Source organism: Lepisosteus oculatus, chromosome 9 (assembly GCF_040954835.1).
Source record: "Lepisosteus oculatus isolate fLepOcu1 chromosome 9, fLepOcu1.hap2, whole genome shotgun sequence".
Taxonomy (NCBI): Eukaryota; Metazoa; Chordata; class Actinopteri; order Semionotiformes; family Lepisosteidae; genus Lepisosteus; species Lepisosteus oculatus.
The window spans coordinates 36069637-36079634 of record NC_090704.1 but is presented as its reverse complement, the minus strand read 5'-3'; the positions used below and the strand labels follow the sequence as shown (position 1 = coordinate 36079634).

The window sequence follows — 9998 nt, the reverse complement described above, 5'->3', positions numbered from 1 at the left end:
AGGAGAGCACGGGAAACAGTAGCTTGGGATTGGTTTGCAAAAAGATTTAAATCAATGAATTGCGGTTATTTTTGCTGATCTGTTTAATTACGTGGAATTGGTAAAAACGGAAAGACTGTATTCCGAGACTGTACGTGTAGTGGTAAATACAGCGGATTGAGAGAGAAGTTATGTGAGCAGAGTGGCGCAGCGGAAGCGTGCTGGGCCCATAACCCAGAGGTCGATGGATCGAAACCATCCTCTGCTAGCTGTTTTGTTATGAATCCTTCCCTACAAAGCGAATCCCTTTTTATTTAGAGCTTTTTCTCCTACACAAAAATATTTTTAAGTATTGACGTTTTTCCCCGCTTCGTTCCCGGAAAATAAACGGGACTGTGGGATGGGGCAGGTTTAACTATCAAGAAAAAGAGGCTTGTACCGTGTGACCGCGTGGCCTAATGGATAAGGCGTCTGACTTCGGATCAGAAGATTGAGGGTTCGAGTCCCTTCGTGGTCGTTTTTTTTCCCCTCAAAAAATATCTTAATTCATTAAACATATAGGTAAACTAGAAATAATCTTTTCCCTACTTAGCTTTGTTACTCCAAAAAAAAAATTATACGTAATGTCGAACTCTTTGTTTAAACGTAAAGACAATCCGGGAGATTCCTCGTCACCTGGGCTGGTGATAGTTTTACCATTGATTTCCTGGATACGTCCGAGTGGTTTTAAGGAAAGCTTATAGTGCTCTATTTGTATAAGAAAAACACATCAATATAAAAAAAGACGAATTAAACAGTTTGAAATTTAAAATGAATAAAATGGATACTATTCCATGTATGAGCCCCAGTGGCCTAATGGATAAGGCACTGGCCTCCTAAGCCAGGGATTGTGGGTTCGAGTCCCATCTGGGGTGAAACATTTTTTTCGCAATTTTGAACGAAATTATATTTTTATATAGATCAAGACTTCATGCTTGCTATTATAAAAAATATAACTTTAAAACATTTATAAAAAAACATCTCGCTCGAGGCACAGATGTTTGGATATCAATGATCCAAAACCGTTTCAAACGAAATAATCTGCTACTGTACAGAAAAACTGTGGATAGGAATCGGCTCGTGGAGTTTGAGAATCGCAGCAGCAAAACTGAAAAGGAATATAAACGTCTCCCAAAACAATATAAAATAAAGAAGTATAGGTAGGTACGTTGTAACGTGTACGAGTTAACCATCGAAGCGCAAGTGTTTCTTTTTCGGTAAAGATAACCTTTTTCTCTTTACCTGTCAGTTTAAATTATTCACAATTTCAACAATGATATAATTAAATGAAGTCTGTGGATAGAAGATCCGTGAATGCGACCGGAAATATGTAAAGTAAGATTTCTGAAAGTGAATATGAAACTAGAAAGCGGATTGAACGAATTAATCTCCGTTTCAGGCCACTGCGCTCAGGCAAGAGATACAAGAGCATACGGACACTTAATACCAGATTCTTCAATAGCGTCTATCTACAAGTACTGCGATATGCGAACACATTTAGTTATGTCCCTCGGACCACACCTACACCATCTACATCATTATAATTTTATTTATTGCACATCTCCAGTCATTGTTCTTACACGTCGGCATTGTTTACATTCCAACTGTTAACTTCTTTACTTGTACATTGTCTACTGTTTGTATATTGTCTTGATGCACTGTCTGCACTCTGTGTTTTTACACTTTGTTTTTAACAATCGAGACTTTCTGTAAGAACATGTACCGGTTACACATGCCAATAAAGTTCAAGTTCTACTCACGGGTCGATTTCCACTGTTCGGTTATTATAATAATGAATGCAATCCCGTTCTAAAGCGTTGCCTCCCAATCGTTTTGGTTTATGGACAGCATTCTTCTGGTTATATAATAAATCAGGGCTTCATTTTTAACTAGTTCAGCAATCTATAGAAATATTCTGTTCGATTATAATCACAATACAAGAAATTATTGCATTTATAAAGGACATTAAGGAGACAAAACTAAATCAGAAATAGGATCTATTGAAAACTTGGTCTTGGAACAGAACAGAAATGTTTCTTCACAGCAGTCTGTTCCAAGACCAGGCTTTCTAACCACCTCCCATTCATTTACAGGTGCCATTGTTATAATAACAATCAAAAATCACTTTTTATCTTCAGTAAAAGACTTCAAAAATTCTTCCCCCAATGAATAGGGCCCAATACAAGCTTGAATCCATTTGCCTGGTGTTGTACAAGCATCTGAACATCTGTTTTTACAAGGCTAATCCAATACTATGTTGTTTCTTAGGATCTATTTTGCCCATTCAAACGACGGTTCTTTTGTGACACTGAAAATTGGCATCAACTATTGCTATCTAATGTGTCCTCTTAAAGGCTCTATAACTAAATTGTCTTTAACTTATGTCTTAACTTACCTTTAACTTAAATGATGACAACTGGGCAGTTATTACAACAGCATTACACTTGTGTGCACTGAACTAGGTGCAATGATGCAGTGCCATCTTCTTCTGCACAATGAACTGCACATGGGGTCAATGTAGAAATAATGTGATATACCAAACACAGAGTAGATTTTATTACATTGTTATTTTGGCAGATATATTTTTACAAATCTGTTGTCAGGACAATATAATGTGGGATGAAAACTCTTGCGCCCAAATATGCCAAACACATGCAGAACAGGACAAGTCGGGTCCTGTCTTCATTTCAGGACAGGGTTTTTCAGTCCAAACCCACACGCCTGCTTTGTTTCAGATCTGAGTGCATCTTCTTCTGCTTCAGCCGGTCCTGCTGCATCTTCTCTAACCTGTGGAAAGTAACCATGAAATTAAAAGAATGGCACAAAATGGCAGTTTTGGGCAGGTTGCAAAGTTTGTTTGTTTTTTTTCCGGAAGCAAGCAAACACAAACATTCATCCACCGTTTAACCTCTCCTTCCAATTCATGGTCATGGGAGGGCCAGAGCCTGTCCAGGCAAGCAATGGACAGAAGGCAGGATACACCCTGGATGGACTCCAGTCCATCGCAGTGCAGGCACACACATGGATATGCTTAAACTCAAAACAGACCAACTTTTCCACAAACAAGTTAACCTTGTATGTATATGGACTGTGGGAGGAAACTGGAGCACCTCTAGGAAACAACAGTCTCAAAGAGCAGCTTTTCACTACTCTCTCCTGAGAGGTAACTGGTTCACTCCGCTTTTTGTTATATATTACCAGTCCTGTTTCTGTCTTTCAATTTAGCATTGGAGACAAAAGACCCTGTAACATCTAAACAGTTTTTAGTGTTAATAGTGTGGCGTTGGAAGTAACAGGTCCAGCAAGTACCAGTGAAAACACTTCTCAATTTCTCACTTGATCGATTAAAAAAGGATTCAAGAATGGTCACTGATACATATTTCAATATCTGCTCCGAGGAAGTATTTAATCCGTCTACTTCTAAGCTCTGACCTGATGCAGAACAGCTCTTTATCAGAGATAAAGCTGATCAAGGAAAAAAATCTGTAAAGCAAAGGTTATAATATGAACTTTGGAAAGCAAAAGTTTCAAGTTGTTTACTGACCACAAATGCTGAATTCGGAGTAGATCTGATATTTGTCCTCTGTGCAATGTAGCACAGGTTTTCAAGGTTTCTGGCTTTCTCCACAGAGGTAACAAATTCAGTGCCGTTTCAGTCACACAACTCAGTCCCAGTTAAGATCAAACTTTTAATAAACATCATTTGATCCCCTTTGAAACTTATTTCTAGCACACAATAAGAGCTTAATTTTCTAATGGGATGTTTTGCAGAACTGTCATGTTGCAAAAACAGTCAAAGATTAGTATTTAATATGTATGTACACAGTGGAAAAACAGCATACATTTCCAGTTGAAGTGCTGAAGATTCAAATGGAAAAACCTGTAGCTTTGTTTTCCCCAGTTAAAAATTCTTGAACTGCCATTACTTTACAAAGTGATATTTGGTAAATGTAGAAAATAAAACAATCAGCAATTAAGAACATAATAAAGCTTACAAATGAGAATTTGGCCCATTTAGCTAATTTGGTAAAAGTCATTTCTAGCAGAGGACCTCTGGGACATGGATCCAGGACAGTTCTGCTGCACTACTCTGCCGGTGTTGGCACTGTTCAAATTAATTTCTCACAAGAATTAACACCAGTGTGTTGTGGGGGGGTACCTGGTTTTTCGAAGAGCCTTGTCTTCCTCTGATGGCTCCTTGGGCTTGAGGCTGGCCTCCGCTATAATGTCGCCAATCTTTTGCAGACAATCCGCCAGGTTTCGCATCTGATACCGACTGGCTTCTGAAGTCACAATGAGCTCCCCAGATTTGTTGATTCGATTTTTATTCTTCAACACATCAAAAATAAGTCATCCACAAATCCACTTTCATAACATTTCCTTTTACCCTTTTTGTTGAATTTATGAAACTCGATTATTGTGTTAATCTGAAATCTCATGTCAGGGTTGCTGTAGTTGCCAGATAAGGGCATTTAACAGAAAGCCATATCGTTTGTGTATATAAGTTTTCCGAAGGGAAATTTAAAGGGGAACTGCAATACTATTTTTATATTTTGCGGTTAGAAATAATCAGCATTGATGAGTGCATTTCAAACCACAATAAAAGTAAAATGTACACAGTAACTTGTATAAACATCAGTGTACATCACATAATATACGACATTTCCAGCTATGCACAGCTGTGATTCAGAACGAGGCAACAAAACTTCTGCCGACATGTGTGGCCCTATGACATCGTAAACATTATAAACAAGCTTGTGAATACATCTCTTTTAATCCAATAGAAATATTGCTTTTGATTTTGAGATGGTTTTGCAGACAAAGACTACTTACTTGTTAACTCTGCACACAGATCGTGTTGGAACATTTCTGCAGTGAAATGTCAGCTGTACAACCTGTACTTATGCGTTCGTACATCGAGCATCAGTCATTATGGCGACTAGTGAGCAAGAAGAGCCGCATCACGTCACAATTCATGGAAACTCTTGCTCTCGCTCCTGGTGAGACTGGGGTTTGTGACAACGTGGCAACTTACAGTGCTTTCACAAAGGTCACAATTTTGTCCTTAATTCAAAATTAGTTTTTTGTCTCTAGAATGTCATTTAATTTATTTTGTTACAAAGATGCAATAATTGGTCTGAGAAATTAGGACTGTAGTTCCCCTTTAAATGTCACATACCTGCAAAAACAAACTCTCCAATACCATTCTCTTGAAGATCAAGATTGATCATTAAGAATTCAGTGAATATAATTTCGAGAATATGACTCTTGGAAATTTCAACTTTCTTGAATGGCACACATCAAGAGACTCAGAGGCTTCTAGCAAAGATTTCAAAAAGATTCTGAAATGTGCAGACTCCTTGAAAATAAAGATAAAATGTAGCAATTAAATTTTGGATTCACAAAATACAGATGAAGGTGCTACAGTACAATGTCGATGAAAACATATGTTTCAAAATTTCAAAAGAGAAGAAACATGATCCCGATTCCACAGACATGCAGGCACTGTAACTCATAAAAAGTACTTAATGTGCACCGCATACTGCTACTTACCTTTAGAATGATCTTCTGTCGTACATCCTCTGGTATCCAGTCGGCTGTTTGGACATGGAAGCGAATTTCTGCTTTTGTGTTAACTGAATTAAATCAGAATTATTTTTTTTAGGGTGGCCGTTCTTGTGACAAAAGAATTGTTTATTAACTTCTTTTATGGCGTGTGCAGTTGAATTTAAATGTTATACACATCCTAAGTGGTAACACTATCTTCATTAATTTCAAAAGCACATTATGTGTGTTTTACCTTGGTTATAATAATAATAATCCTTACACATATATAGCCCTTTTCTGGACACTCCACTGCCAAAGTCACTATCACTGATTAAGACAATTTATAGAGGGGGATTATTAAGAGGCTATGGTTATTAAAAGGGGAATTTTGGGTAAACACCCCTCTTCTTTTTAAGAAACATCCTGGAATTTTTATTGACAACAGAGAGTCAGGACCTCAGTTTTATGTCTCATCCAAAGGATGGCACCTGCCTTTTTACAGTATAATGTCCCCATCACTATACTGTGGCACCCACACAAGACCCACTAACACCTCCTTCAGCAGCAATCTTAACTTTCCCAGGAGGTCTCCCATCCAGGTGCTGCCTTGACTCACACTTGCTTAGCTTCAGTGTGGTACCAGATGTGAGCTGCAAGGTGAATAAGCTGCTGGTTTAAGCTGCTTGTGAAGAGTCTACCTTTTTCTTTAGTTCTAAAGTTATTGAACCCACACTTTATTGGATATGTGATAAAAACTCTTTTCTGGCCCATATCCCACTGCATGAATCAAGAGCTTTTCAATTACCTTTGTTCACATGCTGCCCGCCTGGTCCACTGCTTCGACTGTACGTCACAGTGAGCCGATCTGAAGGAGAAACAAAATCTGTCTATGTAAAAAGGCCCAGACGCATCCTGTCTGGGTTGACCAGAGGGCATTACTTTACAGTGACTTCGTTTTACTCAAAAGCTGTACATAGCAAATGAATCAAAAGGGATCAATAAAAAGATTAACCTCTCAAACCCTCAGAGCCAAGAATTTCCATTAAAACCACATTTAATTTATAATACAAAGTCATATCCAAAAAGACAACGTTTTCAACATGCACATAAATATTTAGTACAAACACAGAATTTGGTATGTTACAATCTTCATCTTGAACTTGCAGGCTACATGAAATTAGGTAAAATTTTGCAATAAAAACGTCTTAGCTTTTGTGTTATGAGAAAAAGAACAACTGATATTTTATATAATGTGAATACAGAGTCTGCTATTAGAAACAAAATGTTTTAGGAGTGCAGCTATTTTTATAATTCGTGATATGTTAAAACTAGCAGCTGTGACAATAGATACACAACACATACCAAGAGGAATGTCTGTAGAATTCTGTAGGCTGCAATCCTTAAAAATAAAAAGGTAAAAAATGAATTAAACATATAGTGACATTTCTAAAGATCTGAAGGACAATTTTTATATAAGGTGGTAACGTATAATTCTGAGGTGAAAATACAATTTTAATAAATGATTTAGAATACCTATCTTTACCTCAAAATAAATGGATTTTCTGAGCCTGCTAAAACTATATATGCTAATAGTGGTAACCATTCACTAAACCGTACAACTGTATCAGAATACACCACAGGGCTGTTAAGCGTGCTCCTGCAGACAATACACCAAGTCACCCCCAGGTTTTCTAAAACCTTGGAACACTGTCATTCAGTGCAATGATTTGCTTAGTGTTACTCATGTTAAATAACGCCACAAAGCATCAAAAAGCAAAGTTAATGATATTAAACATACCGATTACATGAGTGTCCCTATGACTTTATTAGATGACGATGAATTGCCTTACTTTAATATGACGTACCCGAGAATAATCTGCTGCTGAGCGTCCGTAGTCGAAGCAAGAACTGGGATATATCTTATCCAAACTGTATGCGCTCTTAAACTCAGTCCCAAGGTTTCTATGGAGGAAACCAGTATGAATTCGAACCGATCCCAGAGTGAACCGAACAGGGCGCGCACACAAGCACCTCAGTATGGGAGCTGCCATCTTGAACGGGTCTCTGTGCGACACTTCTCGTCACTTTTACAGCAGTTGTTTTCAATTTCCGGCACTATGTCTTGGGTTTATTAACCCGTGACCCTTGAGAAATCGAAATCTCAGAAGTTTGTGCGAGTGCTCATGTAAATGCACGTTTTAGTTAGGAAAGTCAAGTTACATCAAACGTGTAATTTATGTTAACAAGTCGTTATAATTGCTAAAAGTATGGATTTAAAGTTAATATCGAAACCTGAATGGAGTTGTTTCTTTTACATAAAACATGCTCTTATAACTTTAAAATAGTATCTAAACACATGTCCACCAATCTGTAGATGAAACAAGGATGTTGTAAAAAATAAAAAGCACACAGGTTCCACCGAGATTTGAACTCGGATCGCTGGATTCAGAGTCCAGAGTGCTAACCATTACACCATGGAACCACAAGATGACGTTCCCTCTTCCCCTTTGATATACAATGAGACTATGCTTTTTACGTAAACTACGAAGCTTACTAACCTACATCGTAACAAATTCCGAGGATAAAAATGTAATTTTTCTGAGAACTCCGATTTCTATAATTCTATAAATAATGTATATACTTCTACAGAAATTTGTCTATGATCAGCTGCACTTTCTCCATCTATGATCAATTATTTGAGACCAATTATGTGATCAATTCTTTGTTATTAGCCTGTCGCGTTCTAATTTGAAGAAATAGTGTGTGTTTTTCCATTTCCATTTCGCTCTTGATCTCATATAGACCCCTCTTGCTTTTCTAATATATCATTCAATTCATTGAGACATTTACTTAGATTTGACTTCTAAAATTCATTTAAGCAAGGTTTAGTACAGTATGTATTAATGTATTTAATTAGAAGGTCTTAAAATTGTTTGGTATAATTGTTTGGTATATTTTATTGAGAATTCTCTCATTTAAAAATGTGAATATTCCCATTTTCCAGTAGGTGTACCTACATCCGTTTTATTATAAACATTGATTTTATATGCTTAGAAAATGTATCATTATTTAGCAAGTCGTTATTAAATTTCCAATATTTCTTGGAGTGGTTTCCATTATTTGCTTTCAGAGTTAGAGAAATTGCTGCATGGTCCGTGAGGGGGGCTGCAGAAATTTCTGTTCAAGATACAAATTGAAACACAGGATCAGAGACAAGCCAATAATCAAGTCTTGATTTAAGCGTAGCATTTAGTTTAAAACAAGTGTATATTTTACTACATGGGTGCATTTTCCTCCAAATATGGCCAACTCCTAAGCTGGCAGCAAAATCATTTACTATTGTTTTGTGGGGAGAGTCATGTTTGGGCGGACCTCAAGGCATTCATCAGGACACATGAACACTAAAGATAGCATTTAGCATTAACGATAACTGAGTTTCCATTAGAACGAAGAACAAAGAAATGTTGAACAATAAAGAACAAAGACACTTTTCACTTAATATAGCAAGGTAGTAGAATAAAGTGTCCCTGGCTCTTTTTTTAACATCCACAGTTATATTAATTTCCGATAATAAACAGATTGTTTGACATTATTCTTTTACTGAAACATTGATATAAGCCACAGGGCTGTCGCGGAAGTAGGCCCTCTCACCTTTCTTCCTCGTCTGCTCCACCTGTGGCCAGAGTTCAGCTCTGGCTTCTCTGTCTGCTTTAGTTAAGTCCTCATAAAACCGTATGCCCAGCTCTTTGCAGACACACATACCGAATTGACTTGTCGTTTTCAGGGTTTTCCTCATTCAGTCCTTTTAGCCGAAGACCCCATCTGCATTTGTATCTCTCCTGTTCCGAGCACATTTTTTTAAAACCTGTTTTTATTGGGAGTAGATTAAGTAATTTCTCTAGATCTGAGATTTTCAATTCACGATCTTCCAGTTCTGCAGAAATGAATTCAAGAGATTTGGACAGTGTAACCACCATCGCTGTGTGTTGTTTCATTTGATCTTGTAAATTTAGGATTCTTATTATCCTCAGAATTGAAACTTTTTCTAAGATTTTGTATTGTTTCCAAAATTGCCAAATTAGTAGTGCCTGTCATTCCTGCTACCTTTGATTTTTTTCGCTGACAAACTTTAGTTGGCATATTAATTATCTTTTGCCTTTCTATCTCATTATTGGTGGTCATTCCTGTGATATTTTTTATGTAGTCGTGATCGCCTGATGCTACGCCTCTCGCGTTCTCACTCAAACTTCTTTTTGAAGGGACAGAATACAAAATAGCTTATTTAATTTTAACTTTGGAACTTGCCATTCTTCCTTAGAATTAACCCAACTGGTTCAGCTGAAAATCTACGTTAACTTGAGGAGCCTCTTCAAGTTCGTGAATTATGGGACTTTCTAGCGAGAGAGCATTAATCCGGGCCTCGGGAATTCTAC

General features: G+C 37.2%; 1 protein-coding gene and 4 non-coding genes across 6 annotated transcripts; 3 read left to right on the top strand and 2 right to left on the bottom strand.

The window, feature by feature from the left end:
- The first annotated feature begins 175 nt into the window (after positions 1-175).
- trnam-cau (transfer RNA methionine (anticodon CAU)) lies at positions 176-247 on the top strand. Its single transcript has one exon. It is a non-coding gene; the product is annotated as a tRNA-Met (tRNA).
- Positions 248-423: 176 nt separating this feature from the next.
- Positions 424-496, top strand: trnar-ucg (transfer RNA arginine (anticodon UCG)). The gene has a single exon. It is a non-coding gene; the product is annotated as a tRNA-Arg (tRNA).
- Positions 497-820: 324 nt separating this feature from the next.
- trnar-ccu (transfer RNA arginine (anticodon CCU)) lies at positions 821-893 on the top strand. Its single transcript has one exon. It is a non-coding gene; the product is annotated as a tRNA-Arg (tRNA).
- A 1643-nt stretch (positions 894-2536) lies between these two features.
- mrpl58 (mitochondrial ribosomal protein L58) lies at positions 2537-7641 on the bottom strand. 2 transcript variants are annotated; one of them, XM_015355950.2, is made up of 6 exons: positions 7416-7641; positions 6928-6964; positions 6371-6430; positions 5572-5654; positions 4178-4347; positions 2537-2805 (listed from the first exon to the last, which is right to left on the bottom strand). In XM_015355950.2, exons 1-6 carry the CDS (start codon positions 7614-7616, stop codon positions 2721-2723), a joined length of 636 nt encoding a protein of 211 aa, XP_015211436.1. In that variant the 5' UTR covers positions 7617-7641; the 3' UTR covers positions 2537-2720. The 2 variants fall into 2 exon arrangements, with proteins under 2 accessions (XP_015211436.1, XP_015211437.1); XM_015355951.2 differs by having other exon boundaries at positions 7431-7641.
- A 334-nt stretch (positions 7642-7975) lies between these two features.
- On the bottom strand, positions 7976-8047 carry trnaq-cug (transfer RNA glutamine (anticodon CUG)). Its single transcript has one exon. It is a non-coding gene; the product is annotated as a tRNA-Gln (tRNA).
- Between the last annotated feature and the right edge of the window lie 1951 nt (positions 8048-9998).

What these genes read in the sequence shown, in the direction of transcription:
- mrpl58 (XM_015355950.2), bottom strand. Translation starts at nt 7,616, where the DNA reads ATGGCAGCTCCCATACTGAGGTGCTTGTGTGCGCGCCCTGTTCGGTTC. An exon ending in CTCGGGTACGTCATATTAAA is followed by an intron (nt 6,965 to 7,415) that starts GTAAGGCAATTC and finishes TTTATTTTTAAG; the next exon opens with GATTGCAGCCTACAGAATTC. An exon ending in GACAGAAGATCATTCTAAAG is followed by an intron (nt 4,348 to 5,571) that starts GTAAGTAGCAGT and finishes GATGTGTTGAAG; the next exon opens with AATAAAAATCGAATCAACAA.